At 42.3% G+C, this 22737-nt stretch overlaps 1 protein-coding gene across 11 annotated transcripts in view; it reads right to left on the reverse strand.

Moving 5' to 3' along the window:
* The window catches only part of LOC121847590 (plasma membrane calcium-transporting ATPase 2-like), a 212731-nt gene that overhangs the window by 52637 nt on the left and 137357 nt on the right, over positions 1 to 22737 (reverse strand). For all 11 annotated transcript variants that reach the window (XM_042329410.1, XM_042329419.1, XM_042329430.1 and 8 more), the window contains 3 exons: positions 15871 to 16005; positions 13421 to 13527; positions 12539 to 12773 (listed from right to left, as the gene is read on the reverse strand). In XM_042329410.1, coding sequence (XP_042185344.1) covers positions 12539 to 12773; positions 13421 to 13527; positions 15871 to 16005 — 477 coding nt within the window. The remainder of the gene's footprint in view (positions 1 to 12538; positions 12774 to 13420; positions 13528 to 15870; positions 16006 to 22737) is intronic.

The following is a 22737-nucleotide window of genomic DNA, read 5'->3' on the forward strand; positions in this document are numbered from 1 at the left end:
CTCTGGAAGGCAACCCTTGGTCGGATTTCGTCTACCTTGTTGTCAAGAGACTGGACATTGGCGAGTAGTATGCTCAGGAGCAGTGCGCGATGTGCCCGTCTACGGAGCCTGACCAGAAGACCGCTCCGTCTGCCCCTTCTGCGGCGCTGATGTTTTGGGTCGCCGGCTGGGATCCGATCCATTGTCCTGGGTGGTAGGCCAAACAGAGGATCCGTTTCGGGAAAGTCATATTCCTGGTCGTAATGTTGGTGATGTTGGTGAATTGACGTTGCTCTTATATCCAATAGTTCCTCCCGGCTGTATGTAATAAGACTTAAGATTTCCTGGGGTAACAATGTAAGAAATAACACATAAAAAAACAAATACTGCATAGCTTCCTAGGAACGCGAAGTGAGGCGACCATCTCAGTCAGCGCCGGAAGCTAAGTCAGTTAAGAACAAATTATTATTTACAATGACAGCCTACTGTCCTTTTGGGTAGGACATGGTTTATCTATTTTAATAGTGATTACTACATATTTTAACTTAATAGGATCTCTGTGTAAAAAAAACACATAGAATTAAATATTAGAACGTAATACGATCTGTAAAGAATAGAATTATACACATACGGGTGTGAGTAGTGTTTCCATGACAATTATAAATGTTCTGATAACTGTACTGATAACTGTACTTAAGTATTATATTTTCCTATGTTTTCATCTAGTGGCGAATTTGGGTACTGTGGCTTAAAATTTGCCAGTTAATTTATTATTATTTTCGGTTCAGACAAGCTCTAGTTTTCCATCTTATTAGGCCTTGGTTAAAGATAAGTCTGTAATTACTTTCAAGGTATTAGAACATGCTTATGCTAATTCAGATTTTGTTTCTATAATATTTATGTTTTATACATGTTTATTATTGTTTTCTACATTCAAATGATGCTAAGCTAACTATTGCCCATTCACGTAACATTGTGAGTTAGCATGCTAGCTATCGTTTTGTAACGGATTTAAGATTCTTTGGTTTTTGGATGTATATAGCTATTTTAAGTTATTAAGCTATGTGGACACTTAGATTGTGTGTATATGTTTAGTGACACCTTTCCTGTGATGTAAATTGTCGTCATTTCTGCACGGTCATGTGGGCTAGCTACGCTCGTTTTCTTGTTTGATAACTTGTGATAGAGAGGCTGTTCTTCATTTTTATCTATGTGTGTGAATGTATATAGTGACATTTTCTCCTTTCTGTATCTGTTAGAGTTTTACAACCAAAATATCTTCTACTAAAGATTCTTAATGGTACTAATGCCTCCTGAATCCTTATTGGAAGAGTGTAAGCTGTCTGCTTTGGCAAAACAATAAACATTAACCCAAATATAGAACGGTGATATGTATAGTAACAAGATCACTAGTGAAAACCAGATATTGTCACACCCTGATCTGTTTCATCTGTCATTGTGCTTGTCTCCACCCCCCTCCAGGTGTCACCCATCTTCCCTCATTATCCCCTGTGTATTTATACCTGTGTTCTCTGTTTGTCTGTTGCCAGGTCGTTTTGTTCGTCAAAGCTTACCAGCGTTTTTCCCCTTGCTCCTGTCTTTTCTATAGTACCTGTTTTCTAGTTTTCCCGGTTTTGACCGTTCTACCTGCCCTGACCCCGAGCCTTCCTGCTGTCCTGTACCTTTTGTACTCTGATCTGGATTACTGACCTCTGCCTGCCCTTGACCTGTCGTTTTGCCCCTTGTTCTAATAATACACATTTGTTACTTCGGCATTTACTGGGTCTTCCCTAAAACGTATAGTACGAACTGGCCATGACCGACCCAGCAGACTCAGACCAGCTACACAATGCTGTCTCCCTGCAAGGAGCCACCATTGGACGACACAAGGATGTACTGCAAAGGGAGGGAATCCACATCCTGAAAGACTGCCATGACCAGGAGTGCAAGACTTTGCTGGAGCAATTCCACGGATTCCCCACTGGGCAGCGGGTCACACCCATAATCTCCCAGCCTACCCCAGTGTCCCGAAACCCCCACTTACCTCCTCCAGAGCGCTACACTGGAGATTTCGGAACCTGCCGGGCTTTTCTCTCCCAGTGCCTCCGCAATTTTGAGCTGCAGCCTTCTTTGTTCCCCTCGGACTGCTCAAGGATAGCGTGCATCATAACGCTGATGTCCGGGAGGGCACTCGCCTGGTCCACGGCGGTGTGGGAGCAACAGTCTGCCATCTGCCTCAGTCTAGAGGAGTTTGTGACGGAAGTTCGGAAGGTGTTTGATTCTCGGTTGTACAGGAGAGAGGCTGCTCGTATGCTGCTCCAAGACTACGTCAAGACTCCCGTAGTATGGCAGACTAGGCAGTGTATTTTCGCACATTGGTAGCTGAGAGTGCCTGGAACCCATTATTATCAGAGGTGGTCACAGATGAGCTTGCAGCCTGGGAACTGCCCATGGACCTTGACTCCCTCATAACCTTGACCATCCGGATTGATGGGCGGCATCGAGAATGTAGTAGATAATCTGTGCCTTGTCTCCCTTGTTCGCCCTCGAATCCCACCTTGCCTCCGAAGAATCCTGGAGACCTTTGAAGTCTGCCGAGTGAACCCGACGTCCACCGAGTTCTCTCGGGAATCACTGAGGGTGGCTCCTCCGGAGTCCAGGCACCTAGGCCGGACTAGATTGACTCTGGCTGAGCGCATACGTTGACTCCACACCCAGCTGTCTATATTGTGGAGCTACGGGCCATTTTGTAGCTAATTGCCCATTCTCAAACCGGTCTCATCAAGAAGGGGCGAGTACTCTGGTGGGTCTTATGGAGAACTTTTCCTCTCCCCTTACTTGTGCCCCTTTCCATGCCATCCTGCTCTGGGGAACCAGTAGAAATCTCTCTGGGTACACATCAACTCTTGGGCCGATTAGTTTTTTGTTTGCTACCCTGGCCTCCGAGCTGGGCATCCCCACTCAGCCCCTCTCCATTCCCATGGACGGGTCACTCACAATACCACTCGGGTGTCAGGGAATCATAGCGAGGCAATCCAATTTATGCTGATTAAGTCTCCTCCGGTTCCCGTGGTACTGGGATTCTCTTGGCTCCAGCAAAACAATCCCATCATAGACTGGACTGCTGGTGCCATTATGGAGCCCATTCTGCCACACTCATTTTCCAGAATGGAGCCCATTCTGCCACACCAATTGTCTGAAGTCAGCGCACGTCTTCCTGTGGGCTCGGAAGTTGCCCCGGACCTCTCCGCCATTCCCGCGGTGTACCAGGACCTCCGAAAGGTGTTCAGTAAGGTTCGGGCCACTTCGCTTCTGCCGCACTGACCATATGACTGCGGGATTGATCTTCTCCCAGGCACCACTCTGCCCCGGTGACGACTGTACTGTGTCTTTGCCGGGTCTGGAAACCAAGGCTATGGAGACCTACATTGAGGACTCCGTAGCTGCAGGGTTCATCCATCCTTCTGCCTCCCCTGCTGGGGCAGGGTTCTTCTTTGTGGAGAAGAAGAACAGAACCCTGTGCCCGTGCATCGACTACCGGGGCCTAAACCTGCTTGGGATAGGGGGCAACATTTTCACTTTTGGATGAATAGCGTGCCCAGAGTGAACTGCCTCCTACTCTGTCCCAGACGCTAATATATGCATATTATTAGTAGTATTGGATAGAAAACACTATGAAGTTTCTAAAAATGTTTGAATGATGTCTGAGTATAACAGAACTCATATGGCAGGTGAAAACCTGAGAAAAATCCAACCAGGAAGTGGGAAATCTGAGGTTTGTAGTTTTTCAAAGCTTGGCCTACCGAATACACAGTGTCTATGGGGTCAAATGGCACTTCTTACGGCTTCCACTAGATGTCAACCGTCTTTAGAAACTTTTTTCAGGCTTCTGCTATAAAGGAGGGGGGAATGGGAGCTGAATGAGTCATGGGTCTGGCAGAGTGTATCAGGCTCATGACGCGCGGTCCCGACAGAGTTTGCTCTCGTTCCAGTGCTTTTCTACAGACAATGGAATTCTCCGGTTGGAACATTATTGAAGTTTTATGTTAAACATCCTAAAGATTGATTCCATATATCGTTTGACATGTTTCTATGACCTGTAACAGAACTTTGTGATTTTTTGTCTGGACGTAGTACTCGCGCCTCATGAAGATGGATTACTGGGATGAACACACTAACAACAAGTGGCTATTTGGACATAAATGATGGACTTTATGGAAAAAATCTGTCATTTATTGTCGAACTGGGATTCCTGGGAGTGCATTCTGATGAAGATCATCTAAGGTAAGTGAATATTTATAATGTTATTTCTAACTTCTGTTGACTCCAACATGGCGGATATTTCTTTGGCTGGATTGGGCTCTGAGCGCCGTACTCAGATTATTCTTTTTCCGTAAAGTTTTTTTGAAATCTGACACAGCGGTTGCATTAAGGAGAAGTCAATCTTTAATTCTGTGAATAACACTTGTATCTTTTATCAATGTTTAATATGAGTATTTCTGGGATTTGATGTGGCTATCTGCAAAAGCACCGGATGTTTTGGAATCAAAACATTACTGCACGTAACGCGCCTATGTAAACTGAGATTTTCGTATATAAATATGCACATTATCGAACAAAACATGCATGTATTGTGTAACATGATGTCCTATGAGTGTCATCTGATGAAAATCATCAAAGGTTAGTGATTAATTGTATCTCTCTTTCTGCTTTTGTGACTCTATCTTTGGCTGGAAAAATGGCTGTGTGTTTGTGACTTGGCTCTGACGTAACATAATCATATGTTGCGCTTTCACGACATCACAGTCTCACTCATCTCCTCGGCCTTCAAGCCGCTCCAGGGTGCCACCGTGTTCCCCACGCTGGACCTAGAGCAGAGTTCCCACCGAACCTGGTGGGGCCCAGATAACCAGATGTTTGTGCCTGACATTGTCCACTCCTTGGTCCTGGAGTGGGCCCACTCCTCAAGACTTGCCTGCCACCAGGGCAGGGCTTTTGGTGGCCTACCATGGTCCCAAACGTCTCCGCATTCATCACCACCTGCACGGTCTGTGCGCAGAACAAGACTCCTCGGCAAGCTCTGGCTGGTCTTCTTCAACCACTGTCTGTCCCTCACCGTCCCTGGTCTCACATATCCCTGGACTGAGTCACGGGTCTCCCCTCGTCTGATGGCAACACCGCCATCCTGACAGTAGTGGATTGGTTTTCCAAAGCCACCAACTTCAACCCTCTCCCCAAGCTACCCTCTGTCAAAGAGGCGGCCCAGCTCATGGTGCAGCACATCTTCGGGATCCATGGATTCCCGGTGGACATGGTCTCCGACGGAGTCCTCAGTTCTCGTACCGTTTCTGGAAGGCGTTCTGCACGCCCATTGGGTCATCGGCCACCCTGTCTTTCGGGTTCCACCACCAGTCCAACGGCCAGTCGGACGAGCCAACCAAGAAACGACTCTTCACTGCCTGGTCTCCGCCAATTCCAACACCTGGAGCCAGCAACTAGTGTGGGTCGAATACGCCCGCAACCCCCTTCCTTGCTCTTCCATGGGACTCTCGCCCTTTGAGTGTTCCCTGGGCTATCAGCCCCCACTCTTCTCTGAGGAAGAGGTCTGCATACCTTTGGCCCAGATGTCTGTCCACTGGCTGCTGTCGTCGTACCTGGAAGCCAGGTCGGCCCTTCTCAAGACCACCTCCAGGTTCCGACAACAAGCGGACTGCCACCGGACCCCGGGCTCCCCAGTATCGTCTCGGGCAGAAGGTATGGCTGTCCAACTGGGATCTACCTGCAAACTTTCCCCCCATTTTATCGGCGCTTTCCCTATCTCCAAGGTAATTATGCCCCTCTACTGTTTGTCTTCTGTTGCCCTGTACCCTCTGTATACATCCCACTTTCAATGTGTCTAAAATCAAACCCATGTCTCACAACCCTTCGTCTTCTGTTTCCAGACACCATGGGGGGGACAGTGATATGATACTTCTATATCTGGACAGGGAACGGCACAGTTCTAAAGTTCTGACCCAGTTCTGGAGTTCTGGCCGAGTTCTAGCGTCTGGCACAGTTCTAGAGTTCTGGCACAGTTCCAGCCCCCATTCCCTAGATAAGTGCAGTACTTTTGGCAAGAGCCAAGGCTGGAGAAGAGAAGGGTAAAAGAGGAGAAAACTCATAAAAAATGGAGAGAGTTGGAAGGTGACTTGGTAACAAGAAGCACTAAAAACACTGGGCATATCTTATTTTCTCTCTCTTCTCTCTCTCTCCCTCTATCTCTTTCTCCCCTCTCTCTCTCATCTGTGCTGATTCATTGTGTATGCCACAGTTTATATTCTCTTTGGTTATAACCTAAGCATGCATTAAAACATATCTATGCATTATAACATATGTATGCATTATAACATATCTATGCATTATAACATATCTATGCATTACAACATATGTATGTATTATAACATGTATGCATTATCATATGTATGCATTATAACATATATATGCATTATAACATATCTATGCATTATAACATATGTATGCATTAAAACATATGTATGTATTATAACATATCTATGCATTATAACATAGGTATGCATTATAACATAGGTATGCATTATAACATAGGTATACATTATAACATAGGTATGCATTATAACATAGGTATGCATTATAACATAGGTATGCATTATAACATAGGTATACATTATAACATATCTATGCATTATAACATATGTATGCATTATATCATAAGTATGCATTATAACATATCTATGCATTATAACATATCTATGCATTATAACATATCTATGCATTATAACATATGTATGCATTATATCATATGTATGCATTATAACATATGTATGTATTTTAACATATCTATGCATTATAACATGTATGCATTATATCATATCTATGCATTATAACATATGTATGCATTATAACATATGTATGCATTATAACATATGTATGTATTATAACATATGTATGCATTATAACATAGGTATGCATTATAACATAGGTATGCATTATAACATAGGTATGCATTATAACATAGGTATGCATTATAACATAGGTATGCATTATAACATAGGTATGCATTATAACATAGGTATGCATTATAACATAGGTATGCATTATAACATAGGTATGTATTATAACATAGGTATGCATTATAACATATGTAAACATTATAACATATGTAAACATTATAACATAGGTATGTATTATAACATATGTATACATTATAACATAGGTATGCATTAACATATGTATACATTATAACATAGGTATGCATTATAACATAGGTATGCATTATAACATATGTATACATTATAACATAGGTATGTATTATAACATATGTAAACATTATAACATAGGTATGCATTATAACATATGTATACATTATAACATAGGTATGCATTATAACATATGTATACATTATAACATAGGTATGCATTATAACATATGTATACATTATAACATAGGTATGCATTATAACATATGTATACATTATAACATAGGTATGCATTATAACATATTCATGAACTAAAAAATAAGCATGCATTAAAACATCGCTATATGTGAAATAATAGACTTGTCAAAAACTAATGTAGACATTAAAAAACAAATTGCTATAACTTCCTCAATCTCTTTTACAATGGAGGAGTAGTCTAATGGAGGAGTAGTATAATGGAGGAGTAGTAGTATAATGGAGGAGGAGTAGTCTAATGGAGGAGGAGTAGTCTAATGGAGGAGGAGTAGTATAATGGAGTAGTAGTAGTAGTATAATGGAGGAGTAGTAGTATAATGGAGGAGTAGTATAATGGAGGAGTAGTAGTAGTCTAATGGAGGAGGAGTAGTCTAATGGAGGAGGAGTAGTATAATGGAGGAGGAGTAGTAGTCTAATGGAGGAGTAGTAGTCTAATGGAGGAGGAGTAGTCTAATGGAGGAGGAGTAGTATAATGGAGTAGTAGTAGTATAATGGAGGAGTAGTAGTATAATGGAGGAGTAGTAGTCTAATGGAGGAGGAGTAGTATAATGGAGGAGTAGTAGTCTAATGGAGGAGTAGTAGTATAATGGAGGAGGAGTAGTATAATGGAGGAGTAGTAGTATAATGGAGGAGGAGTAGTATAATGGAGGAGTAGTAGTCTAATGGAGGAGTAGTAGTCTAATGGAGGAGGAGTAGTCTAATGGAGGAGTAGTAGTATAATGGAGGGAGTAGTATAATGGAGGAGTAGTATAATGGAGGAGTAGTATAATGGAGGAGTAGTAGTATTATGGAGGAGTAGTAGTATAATGGAGGAGTAGTAGTATAATGGAGGAGTAGTATAATGGAGGTAGTAGTATAAGGGAGTAGTAGTAGTATAATGGAGGAGGAGTAGTCTAATGGAGTAGTAGTAGTATAATGGAGGAGTAGTAGTATAATGGAGGAGTAGTAGTATAATGGAGGAGTAGTATAATGGAGGAGTAGTAGTATAATGGAGGAGTAGTAGTCTAATGGAGGAGTAGTAGTCTAATGGAGGAGTAGTAGTCTAATGGAGGAGTAGTAGTATAATGGAGGAGTAGTAGTATAATGGAGGAGTAGTATAATGGAGGAGGAGTAGTCTAATGGAGGAGTAGTAGTATAATGGAGGAGTAGTATAATGGAGGAGTAGTAGTATAATGGAGTAGTAGTAGTATAATGGAGGAGGAGTAGTATAATGGAGGAGTAGTATAATGGAGGAGTAGTATAATGGAGGAGTAGTAGTATAATGGAGGAGTAGTATAATGGAGGAGTAGTAGTATTATGGAGGAGTAGTAGTATAATGGAGGAGTAGTAGTATAATGGAGGAGTAGAAGTATAATGGAGGAGTAGTATAATGGAGGAGTAGTAGTCTAATGGAGGAGTAGTAGTCTAATGGAGGAGTAGTAGTCTAATGGAGGAGGAGTAGTATAATGGAGGAGGAGTAGTATAATGGAGGAGTAGTAGTCTAATGGAGGAGTAGTAGTATAATGGAGGAGTAGTAGTCTAATGGAGGAGTAGTAGTCTAATGGAGGAGGAGTAGTCTAATGGAGGAGTAGTAGTATAATGGAGGAGGAGTAGTATAATGGAGGAGTAGTATAATGGAGGAGTAGTATAATGGAGGAGTAGTAGTATAATGGAGGAGTAGTATAATGGAGGAGTAGTAGTATTATGGAGGAGTAGTAGTATAATGGAGGAGTAGTAGTATAATGGAGGAGTAGTAGTATAATGGAGGAGGAGTAGTCTAATGGAGTAGTAGTAGTATAATGGAGGTAGTAGTATATAATGGAGGAGTAGTAGTATAATGGAGGAGTAGTAGTATAATGGAGGAGTAGTATAATTAGTAGTAGTATAATGGAGGAGTAGTAGTCTAATGGAGGAGTAGTAGTCTAATGGAGGAGTAGTAGTCTAATGGAGGAGTAGTAGTATAATGGAGGAGTAGTAGTATAATGGAGGAGTAGTAGTATAATGGAGGAGTAGTAGTATAATGGAGGAGTAGTAGTATAATGGATAGTATAATGGAGGAGGAGTAGTTATAATGGAGGAGTAGTAGTATAATGGAGGAGTAGTATAATGGAGGAGTAGTAGTATAATGGAGGAGTAGTAGTATAATGGAGGAGTAAGAGTATAATGGATTATAGTAGTATAATGGAGGAGTAGTAGTATAATGGAGGAGTAGTATAATGGAGGAGTAGTAGTCTAATGGAGGAGTAGTAGTATAATGGAGGAGTAGTATAATGGAGGAGTAGTAGTCTAATGGAGGAGTAGTAGTCTAATGGAGGAGTAGTAGTATAATGGAGGAGTAGTAGTCTAATGGAGGTATAGTAGTATAATGGAGGACTAGTAGTATAATGGAGGAGTAGTAGTATAATGGAGGAGTAGTAGTATAATGGAGGAGTAGTAGTATAATGGAGGAGTAGTAGTATAATGGAGGAGTAGTATAATGGAGGAGTAGTAGTCTAATGGAGGAGTAGTAGTCTAATGGAGGAGTAGTAGTATAATGGAGGAGTAGTATTATAATGGAGGAGTAGTAGTCTAATGGAGGGTAGTAGTATAATGGAGGACTAGTAGTATAATGGACAGTAGTAGTATAATGGAGGAGTAGTAGTATAACGGAGGAGTAGTAGTATAATAGTAGTCTAATGAAGGAGGAGTAGTATAATGGAGGAGTAGTCTAATGGAGGAGGATAGTATAATGGAGGAGTAGTATAATGGAGGAGTAGTATAATGGAGGAGTAGTAGTATTATGGAGGAGTAGTAGTATAATGGAGGAGTAGTAGTATAATGGAGGAGTAGTATAATGGAGGAGTAGTAGTATAGTAGTAGTAGTATAATGGAGGAGGAGTAGTCTAATGGAGTAGTAGTAGTATAATGGAGGTAGTAGTATAATGGAGGAGTAGTAGTATAATGGAGGAGTAGTAGTATAATGGAGAGTAGTAGTATAATGGAGGAGTAGTATAATGGAGGAGTAGTAGTATAATGGAGGAGTAGTAGTCTAATGGAGGAGTAGTAGTCTAATGGAGAGTAGTAGTCTAATGGAGAAGTAGTAGTATAATGGAGGAGTAGTAGTATAATGGAGGAGTAGTATAATGGAGGAGGAGTAGTCTAATGGAGGAGTAGTAGTATAATGGAGGAGTAGTATAATGGAGGTAGTAGTAGTATAATGGGGTAGTAGTAGTATAATGGAGGTAGTAGTATAATGGAGGGTAGTATAATGGAGGAGTAGTAGTATAATGGAGGAGTAGTAGTATAATGGAGGAGTAAGAGTATAATGGAGAGTAGTATAATGGAGGAGTAGTAGTATAATGGAGGAGTAGTAGTATAATGGAGGAGTAGTATAATGGAGGAGTAGTATAATGGAGGAGTAGTAGTCTAATGGAGGAGTAGTAGTCTAATGGAGGAGTAGTAGTCTAATGGAGGAGGAGTAGTATAATGGAGGAGGAGTAGTATAATGGAGGAGTAGTAGTCTAATGGAGGAGGAGTAGTATAATGGAGGAGTAGTAGTCTAATGGAGGAGTAGTAGTCTAATGGAGGAGGAGTAGTATAATGGAGGAGTAGTATAATGGAGGAGTAGTAGTATAATGGAGGAGTAGTATAATGGAGGGTAGTAGTATAATGGAGGAGTAGTATAATGGAGGAGTAGTAGTATAATGGAGGAGTAGTAGTATAATGGAGGAGTAGTAGTATAATGGAGGAGTAGTAGTATAATGGAGGAGTAGTCTAATGGAGGAGTAGTAGTATAATGGAGGAGTAGTAGTATAATGGAGGAGTAGTAGTATAATGGAGGAGTAGTATAATGGAGGAGGAGTAGTATAATGGAGTAGTAGTAGTATAATGGAGTAGTAGTAGTATAATGGAGGAGTAGTATAATGGAGGAGGAGTAGTATAATGGAGGAGTAGTAGTATAATGGAGGAGTAGTAGTATAATGGAGGAGTAGTAGTATAATGGAGGAGTAGTCTAATGGAGGAGTAGTAGTATAATGGAGGAGTAGTAGTATAATGGAGGAGTAGTAGTATAATGGAGGAGTAGTATAATGGAGGAGGAGTAGTATAATGGAGTAGTAGTAGTATAATGGAGTAGTAGTAGTATAATGGAGTAGTAGTAGTATTATTATTATTATTATTTTTTTACCTTTATTTAACTAGGCAAGTCAGTTAAGAACAAATTCTAATTTTCAATGACTGCCTAGGAACTGTGGGTTAACTCCCTGTTCAGGGGCAGAACGACAGATTTGTACCTTGTCAGCTCGGGGGTTTGAACTTGCAACTAGTTGAGTATAATGGAGTAGTAGTATAATGGAGGAGTAGTAGTATAATGGAGGAGTAGTAGTATAATGGAGGAGTAGTAGTACAATGGAGTAGTAGTATAATGGAGGAGTAGTAGTATAATGGAGGAGTAGTAGTATAATGGAGGAGTAGTAGTACAATGGAGTAGTAGTATAATGGAGGAGTAGTATTATAATGGAGTAGTAGTATAATGGAGGAGTAGTATTTTAATGGAGGAGTAGTAGTATAATGGAGGAGTAGTAGTATAATGGAGTAGTATTATAATGGAGTAGTAGTAGTATAATGGAGGAGTAGTAGTATAATGGAGGAGTAGTATTATAATGGAGGAGTAGTAGTATAATGGAGTAGTATTATAATGGAGTAAGAGTATAATGGAGTAGTATAATGGAGGCATAGTATAATGGAGGAGTAGTCTAATGGAGTAGTAGTAGTATAATGGAGGCATAGTATAATGAAGGAGTAGTAGTATAATGGAGGCATAGTATAATGGAGGAGTAGTAGTATAATGGAGGGGTAGTAATATAATGTAGGAGTAGTAGTATAATGAATGAGTAGTATAATGGAGTAGTAGTATAATGGAGGATTAGTAGTATAATGGAGGAGTAGTAGTATAATGGGGTAGTAGTATAATGGAGTAGTAGTATAATGGAGGAGTAGTAGTAGTATAATGGAGGAGTAGTAGTATAATGGAGGAGTAGTAGTATAATGGAGTAGTATTATAATGGAGTAGTAGTATAATGGAGGAGTAGTAGTATAATGGAGGGTTCTCTATCCCGACCACACACAGCCTACCTCTGGTCTGACAGGATCCTCTATCCCAACCACACAGACGGCCGTCAGCTCATTGAGGATGTCGTTCTCGTTGTCCCAGAGGGGTTCTGGGTCGGCAGGGAAGTCACGGTACGCCACGCAGATGGTCCGCAGCCCGTCACACGCCATCGGCTCGATCACCTTCTTCACCATCTCGTCCTTATCCCGGGGACGGAACACCCGCGGCTCGCCTTCCTGGTTCAGGATCTTAGTGCACCTGGGGGGAAGGGGGGGGGGTTAGAAAGGTCAGAGGTCAGGGGTGCCACAATTCGAAAACAAACACAGGTAAAGCCTTGGGTAGATCAGTGACGAACATCATAAATTCAGTGTTTGTAGCTGCATTCAATCCCCCAAATCAACCACCTAGCTCTTAGGGCCTCTGCTAAGGAGATCTGAGAGGATTGTAATCCCATGTCAGATCTCAACTAGTGCATAGCGAGTAGAGCCTAGAGGTTAGCACCTAGAGGGTAGAGCCTAGGGGGTAGAGGCTAGGGGGTAGATGCTAGGGGGTAGAGCCTAGAGGGTAGAGGGTAGAGCCTAGAGGGTAGAGCCTAAAAGGTAGAGTCTAGAGGGTAGAGCCTAGAAGGTAGAGGGTAGAGTCTAGAGGGTAGAGCCTAAAAGGTAGAGTCTAGAGGGTAGAGTCTAGAGGGTAGAGCCTAGAAGGTAGAGCCTAGAGGGTAGAGCCTAGAAGGTAGAGCCTAGAGGGTAGAGCCTAGAGGGTAGAGCCTAGAGGATAGAGCCTAGAGGGTAGAGCCTAGAAGGTAGAGGGCTAGAGCCTAGAGGGTAGAGGCTGCTTTCCTTTCTGGATACAGCGCTGGAAACTGAAGACATCTATGGTATCACATCCAGCTGTTAACCACTCACTTCTTCAGGACGATCTCAGAGGCTCCCTTGCTGTACATCCTGAAGCTGCCGTCTGATAGTTTGATGACAGTGGACATTGACTTCCTGGCCGAGTTGAAGGTGTATACCTGGTACAATCAGAATTAGAATTCAGAATAAAATTTAGAGACGGAATTAGAATTCAGAATAAGAATTAGAGACATAATTAGAGTTAGAGACAGATTTAGAGACAGAATTAGAGTTAGAGACAAAATTAGAATTAGAGACAGAATTAGAATTAGAGACAGAATTAGAGTTGGAATTAGAGTTAGAGACAGAATTAGAGTTAGAGACAGATTTAGAGACAGAATTAGAGTTAGAGACAGAACTAGAGACAGAATTAGAGTTAGAGACAGAATTAGAGACAGAATTAGAGTTAGAGACAGAATTAGAATTAGAGACAGAATTAGGGACAGAATTGGAGACAGAATTAAAGTTGGAGACAGAATTAAAGTTAGAGACAGAATTAGTTAGAGACAGAATTGGAGACAGAATTAGAATTAGAGACAGAATTAGAGACAGCATTAGAGTTAGAGACAGAATTAGAGTTAGAGACAGAATTAGAGACAGAATTCGAGTTAGAGACAGAATTGGGGACAGAATTAGAGTTGGAGACATAATTAAAGTTAGAGACAGAATTAGAGACATAATTAGTTAGAGACAGAATTAGAGACATAATTAGAGTTAGAGACAGAATTAGACTTAGAGACAACGATCACCACCACTACAACCACCACCACTACAACCACCACCACCACCACCATCACCACCACTACAACCACCACCATCACCACCACTACAACCACCATCACCACCACTACAACCACCACCATCACCACCACCACTACAACCACCACCATCACCACCACTACAACCACCACCACCACCACCATCACCACCACCACCACCACCACCACTACAACCACCACCATCACCACCACTACAACCACCACCACCACCACCACCACCACCATCACCACCACCACCACCACCACCATCATCACCACTACCACCACCACCACCACCACTACAACCACCACCACCACCATCACCACCACCACCATCACCACCACTACAACCACCATTACCACCACCACCATCACCACCACTACAACCACCACCACCACCATCACCACCACTACAACCACCACCACCACCATCACCACCACCATCACCACCACTACAACCACCACCACCACCATCACCACCACCACCACCATCACCACCACTCAACCACCACCACCACCACCACCACCATCACCACCACCACCACCACCACCACCATCACCACCACTACAACCACCACCACCACCATCACCACCATCACCACCACCACCACCACCACCACCCCTACAACCACTACCACCACCACCACCACCACCCCTACAACCACCACCACCACCACCACCCCTACAACCACCACCACCATAAATAACCTAAACAATAATGGTAATAATTAGAGACAACTATATATATATAAAAACATAACCATCACCACAACCACTACCACCACCACTACAACCACCACCACCACGATCACTACAACCACCATCACCACCACTACAACCACCACCATCACCACCACTACAACCACCATCACCACCACTACAACCACCACCACCACCATCACCACCACTACACCACCACCATCACCACCACTACACCACCACCACCATCACCACCACCACCACCACCATCACCACCACTACAACCTTCACCACCATCACCACCACCATCATCACCACCACCACCACCACCACCACCACCACCACCATCACCACCACTACAACCACCACCACCATCACCACCATCACCACCACTACAACCACCATTACCACCACCACCACCACCACTACAACCACCACCACCACCATCACCACCACCATCACCACCACCATCACCACTACAACCACCACCACCACCAGCACCACCATCACCACCACCACAACCACCATCACCACCACTACAACCACCACCACTACAACCACCACCACCACAACCATCACCACCATCACCACCACCATCATCACCACTACCACCACCACCACCACCACCACCATCACCACCACTACAACCACCACCACCACCATCACCATCACCACCATCACCACCACTACAACCACCATTACCACCACCACCACCACCACCATCACCACCACCACCACCACCACCACCATCACCACCACCATCACCACCACCACCACCATCACCACCACTACAACCACCACCACCACCAGCACCACCACCACCACAACCACCATCACCACCACTACAACCACCACCACCACCACCACCACCACTACAACCACCACCACCACCACCACCACCACCACCACCCCTACAACCACCACCACCACCACCACCACCCCTATAACCACCACCACCACCACCACCATCACCATAAATAACCTAAACAATAATGGTGTGTAGACCTTGTAGAGTTTCTCCTCTGGGATCTGGTTGCGGATGGGTTGGTAGTCTCTCTTCAGGTCCAGCACCAGGCCAAGCAGGCCACACTCTGTCTTGTTACCCACCTGCATGGGCAGACCACCCTCCTTGGTGGCAGGCTGGGGAGATGGAGAGAGGGACAGATACAGAACCATGGGGTGAGAAGTCAAAGTGTGTGTTTTGAGATTGACTACATTGTGAGGCTCCTCACAGGAAGAAGTGGAGGACCATCCTACTCAAGTCAATTTCAGATTTTTTTGTTGTAAATAATGAAACATTAAAAAAGTTATCCTTTTTAGTTAAAACTATACATCACCAAGTAAAGGATTAAAACACTGTTTTGCATTGAAGGTGTACAGTAGCCTCAACAGCCCTCTGTAGGGTAGCACCATGGTGTAGCCAGAGGACAGCTAGTTTCCGTCCTCCTCTGGGTACATTGACTTCAATACAAAATCTAGGAGACTCGTAGGCCTCACCCCCTTCCATAGACTTACACGGTAATTATGACAACTTCCAGAGGACGTCCTCCAACCAATCAAAACTTTTGCATTACGAACTGACATGTTGTCCATCCAATCATAGTACTAGGATCAGAGATTGAACCTAGAGTGGTGTATGGGGGTTCTATGTGTTGAGAAGCTTGGTGAGTTGGTGACATATTGGATAGAGATTGTGATAGTTGAGCATTTTTAGCATATTATTAAATCAGGCCTGTCTCACTGGGCAGACAGGCGTCCTGGGATGGACAGATCAGGCCTGTCTCACTGGGCAGACAGGCGTCCTGGGATCGACAGATCAGGCCTGTCTCACTGGGCAGACAGGGGTCCTGGGATGGACAGATCTCAGTCATTCACTTTTACGTGATATAATATCACATTACCTTACTTTGTGCTGTTTTGTTTTCAAGCATTCGGACAGGAGAGGAGTTTTACAAATTGTTTGAACTATGTCTCACCATAGTTTACTTGTAAATGATTAATTAAATGTCTGATCAATACATACAATTCTGAACATATTGTAATTACTAACGATAATGCAGAGGCATCAATAAATTGTCCAGTTCTCTTGTTTTCATGTACATTCCCTTACGTCTAAGCGTATACGATGACTCAGGCTTTACTCATTCTGCTGAATTGAATACAGTGAAGTGTATTCTGTAATTAGTTACACAACAGTTGAAATGCATTTGTGTATTACTGCTGTTTGTCTGATATCTAACAGTCCATGATCATCTCTGTTGACGTAATAAACACATTTAGCAGAGATAATGTGGTGAGAGGTATACTATTTACCTGGTCATCAATGACATGTGGCCCATTGTTTTACCTGGTCATCAATGACATTTGGCAACAAGCACAAGGGGCGTTTCAAAGAGCTGTCAGTCATGGAGAGCTCATGAATATAAGCTCCCCGCCCACTCAGACTGTTCTTTCAGGCTTCCTGATAGAGATTAGAAAAAAAGGTAACATTTCTTTAAAATTCGGAGTATTTTAATAGAGTAAAATAATATAATGGGTTATGTTTTGGTCATTCAAGGGATATTTTTACTTGGAAAATAAAATGACTGTGTGGGACCATGAGTTGTGGCCAGTAGTCTGTATGTAATATCAATATATTACTAAGACGCTATAATGTCAGTCGTTACAGTAGTGAGGAGTGTTTCACATTTTACATTAACCACATCATCTGATTATTTGTCTCTGCTGAAATTAAACCATCAAGTGATAATGGTTTAATTTCATAATTAGAAGAACAAAACTTCTCTCTTTCATAATTTCCTTAAACAATTAAAAGCTAATTTACCAACATTTTGGAAAATTGATATTTATTGTTTTGTAAAAGAAAACTCTTGAAATATAATTGAGTCACTGTTCAAAGATCTGACTACTGCAGCATCTTACAAGTGTATTGGTTGGGTGGCTAGTGGCTCTTGACCCCAACACTGCAGCATCCTACCATTTATTGTGGTTCTATGCTTTAAATTTGGAGATTTAAAGTGGAGATTTGAAGTGGAGATTTGTAGTGGAGATTTGAAGTGGAGATTTGTAGTGGAGATTTGAAGTGGAGATTTGAAGTGGAGATTTGTAGTGGAGATTTGAAGTGGAGATTTGTAGTGGAGATTTGAAGTGGAGATTTGTAGTGGAGATTTGTAGTGGAGATTTGTAGTGGAGATTTGTAGTGGAGATTTGTAGTGGAGATTTGAAGTGGAGATCTGTAGTGGAGATTTGAAGTGGAGTGAAAAAGGTACCGGTAGGCTTAACCTTCATTTTGCAGGACGGAGGTTACGAGTTTTCAATGTCAAAGGCAAGTACTCAAACAGTAGAAAATGTCAGTTTGTATCGTGTTGGTCGAAACACAGGGCCACTTCAGCCACTCAGCGTGTGATGTTGGCATCTGGGTTTAACAACAGTGTGCTGTTTTACACGTGTGTGTTAGCTAGCCATGACAAGGACAAGAGACAGCAGCACATACTGTCCTCTCCAATACTGTCACAGTGCCTCTTCGGATTTAGCTCTACTTCTGCAGAGACTCACTGTGTGTGCATGTGTGTGCGCGTCTGTGTGTGTGTGTGTGTGCGTGTGGAGGACTCAGAGAGGATACATCAAAACACTGTGATTGTAATGTGAAGATGAGGCTGCTGGTTCTATCGTCCCCAGCCGTCAGCAGCACTGTCTATCACTGAGAAGGTGCTGTCACCAATGACACAGTCCTCTGCATAGTGTTGAATCTATCAGCCTCCATGATCCTCTGTCTGTCTCAAAATAATAATTATTCATATTAGCTGCCTTAGCCGTCTAAAAATAATTTCAAAAGCTTGCTAATGCGTGAACAGTATAATTGTTGTTTTATGTCTGTATCTCTGTAATGTATCTGTATCTACAGTATGTTACTGTATCTATGCAAAACAATAAGGACCACGATGGAAATAAGTCCCAGACTTTACTGTGTAATCCCATGTCATGTTTTAAATCTTGTGTACGTACTGTGTATATACTGTATGGGGTATTTATATCTGTGGCCGTGTGGAGCTACGAGTGGCGCAGCGGGTCTAAGGCACTGCATCTCAAGTACAAGAGGCGTTACTACAGTCCCCGGGTTCGAATCCAGGGCTGTATCACATCCGGCCGTGATTGGGAGTCCCGTAGGGCGGCGCACAATTGGCCCAGCGTCGTCCGGGGTTTGGCCGGGGGGGGTTTAGGCCGTCATTGTAAATAAGAATTTGTTCTTAACTGACTTGCCTAGTTAAATAAAGGTTCTAGGATGAAGGTTCTAGAATGAGTGTTCTAGAATGAGTGTTGGAATTTGGTAAAGTGTCTGTGCGTGGGTAGGCTACAATGACTGTGTGCCTCCTAATATGGACATCCAAGTCTGTTCCTGTACATGGTTATTTGAAAATGTTCAAACAATCATGTAGGATCCTGTTGACGGTTAGAAGCACAGGCATGCAGCCAGCCTAAGGAGACAGTATTATATAAAGAGAAAACTGAACATTTCAATAAAGCTTGGGATCACCTCATTTTTAGATGTGTCTTTCTACTTGTCGTGGGGAGAATGGTGTGAAGGAAGAGTTACAGTCCATATCAGACCATTGGTGCTGGTTGACAACTTAATTGTATACGTTTGGACACACCTACTCATTCAAGGGTTTTTCTTTATTTTTACTATTTTCTACATTGTAGAATAATAGTGAAGACATCAAAACTATGAAATAACACATATGGAATCATGTAGTAACCAAAAAAGTGTTAAACAAATAAAAATCTATTTTATATTTGAGATTCTTCAAAGTAGCCACCCTTTGCCTTGATGACAGATTTGCACACTACCCACCCTCTAAGAAACCTACAGCACTCGATGTCACAGGAAAGTCAAAAAGATCATCAAGGACATCAACCACCCGAGCCACTGCCTGTTCACCCCGCTATCATCCAGAAGGCGAGGTCAGTACAGGTGCATCAAAGCAGGGACGGAGAGACTGAAAAACAGCTTCTAGCTCAAGGCCATCAGACTGTTAAACAGCCATCACTAGCACATTAGAGACTGCTGCCTATAGGCATAGACTAGAAATCACTTGCAACTTTAAGGACTGGAACACTAGTCTCTTTAATAATGTTTACATATCTAGCATTACTCATCTCATATGTATATACTGTATTCTATGCTATTCTACTGTATCTTAATACGTTCCACTCTGACATCGCTCGTCCATATACACTGCCGTTCAAAAGTTTGGAGTCATTTAGAAATGTTTTTGAAAGAAAAGCACATTTTTTGACCATTAAAATAACATAAAATTGATCAGAAATACAGTGTAGGCATTGTTCATGTTGTAAATTACTATTGTAACTGGAAACGGCTGATTTCTTTATGGGATATCTACATAGGTGTACAGAGGCCCATAATCAGCAACCATCACTCCTGTGTTCCAGTTGTCGTAGCAGAATCAGAATTAGTTAGGTAACATAGATAAATAAGATGTTTTATTAGTTAGTATGGCAGTGAACCATTGTATGTCCCCTCTGATATTGCATTAATCTTGACCTAGTATATGACCTAGAGGCTCACTCCCCTCCGTGAGCTTGTCCAGGAGGGGGGAGAAGAGGGGGTGTTAATATATATATGTCATTGGATGAGGTAATGTTTTGGTACTATGAAGTACCAAGAACGAGAAGTAGAACCTTGTCTTAGAGAGCAAACTGAATGATCATTTATAGCTAATTCTATCTGGCTATGGGATACTCCTCTCTCAAGTAAAAGGCCCTTTGTGAAGTTTCTGAGATCTGTGGTTCGTCATGTAAGTTGAGAGGGGTGTATCTTGGCTCTAAAATATATTTTATATTCTCTTATAGAAACTCTCAGAATTAATTTATCAACACTGAATTAATCTGAGAGTCAAAGGGCTATGGTGAAGCTCATATAATTAAAGATTAAGTTTAAAATATAACTCTGACTTGTGTGTGGTTTGTAAACACTCCTCATTTAGTAATACAGGAAATTACCATGACAACATTGTGTTAGCTAATCCAAGTTTATCATTTTTAAAGGCTAACTGATCATTAGAAAACCATTTTGCAATTATGTTAGCACAGCTGAAAACTGTAGTTCTGATTAAAGAAGCCATAAAACTGGCCTTCTTTAGACTAGTTGAGTATCTGAAGCATCAGCATTTGAGGGTTCGAATACATGCTCAAAATGGCCAGAAACAAAGCACTTTCTTCTGAATCTCGTCAGTCTAGTTCTAAGAAATGAAGGATATTCCATGCGAATAATTACCAAGAAACTGAAGATCTCGTACAACAATGTGTACTACTCCCTTCACAGAACACAGCAAACTGGCTCTAACCAGAATAGAAAGAGGAGTGGGAGTCCCCGGTGCACAACTATGCAAGAGGACAAGTACATTAGAGTGTCTAGTTTGAGAAACAGATGCCTCACAAGTCCTCAACTGGCAGCTTCATTAAATAGTACCAGTCTCAACGTCAACAGTGAAGAGGCGACTCCATCTAGGCAGAGTTCTTCCCCATCTTAATCTTTTCTTTTTATTGGCCAGTCTGAGATATGGCTTTTTCTTTGCAACTCTGCTTAGAAGGAAGTTTATCATATTACTATAGACTGTTACCATTCAAATTACTATATCATTTTACCATTCATATTACTATATAATTTTACCATTCTCATTACTATATAATTTTACCATTCATATTACTATAGACTGTTACCATTCAAATTACTATAGAATTTTACCACTCATATTACTATAGAATTACTATAGACCACATGGTAATGGTCAGACAACAACACAATTAGCCTGGGATCTAGACCACGTGATAATGGCAAGACAACAACAAGATTAGCCTGGGATCTAGACCACGTGGTAATGGCCAGGCAACAACACAATTAGCCTGGGATCTAAAACAAGTAGTAATGGCCAGACAACAACACAATTAGCCTGGGATCTAGACCACGTGGTAATGGCCAGACAACAACACAATTAGCCTGGGATCAAGACCATGTGGTAATGGCCAGACAAGAACACAATTAGCCTGGGTTCTAGACCATGTGGTAATGGCCAGGCAGCCTGGGATCTAGACCATGTGGTAATGTTCAGGCAGTAAAGCACCAACTTCTCTTTCTACTACTAACAAGAAAAGGACCAATCAATCTTCAGAGAATCTGTTAGTCTGCCCTCTCTCAGTCGGATTCCCCAATGCTCTACATTTGACACCGTCCTGTCTGGTATGAATGTCCTGTAGTCATACCGCTGACACCGTCCTGTCTGGTATGAATGTCCTGTAGTCACACCGCTGACACCGTCCTTTCTGGTGTGAATGTCCTGTAGTCACACCACTAACACCGTCCTGTCTATCCACGTAGTCATCAATGATTCAGCCTGGCCTAGGAGACTAGATTATTACAGCGTTTGAGTTGGCTGCTCCAGCCACTCCGTCCTGTCTAGCCATTGACCCCTGAGGTCAGAGCAGGTTACAGAGCAGATGGGAAACAGGAGACAACCTAAGGCCAGGCTCAGAGTTCAGAATACAAATTAACACAATAAGAGTCAGGATATCAATCATCACCTCTGACCCCTAACAGTAAACTCCAGGTTCTATTTCAGAAGAGAATCATCACCTCTGACCCCCTAACAGTAAACCTCAGGTTCTATTTCAGAAGATAATCATCACCTCTGACCCCCTACACCTCACTGCAGCTAGCTGCATCCCAGAGGCTTCAGAACCTCACAGCTAGAACAATGTACATTTTGAGGACAAACTCAACCTCTACAAAGATAGCACGGGGTATGCATTTAGGACATCCTCAGCTTAACTCAGTCTCAGAACCCCACTCTGCAG

The sequence above is a fragment of the Oncorhynchus tshawytscha genome, linkage group LG02, assembly GCF_018296145.1.
Source record: "Oncorhynchus tshawytscha isolate Ot180627B linkage group LG02, Otsh_v2.0, whole genome shotgun sequence".
Taxonomy (NCBI): domain Eukaryota; kingdom Metazoa; phylum Chordata; class Actinopteri; order Salmoniformes; family Salmonidae; genus Oncorhynchus; species Oncorhynchus tshawytscha.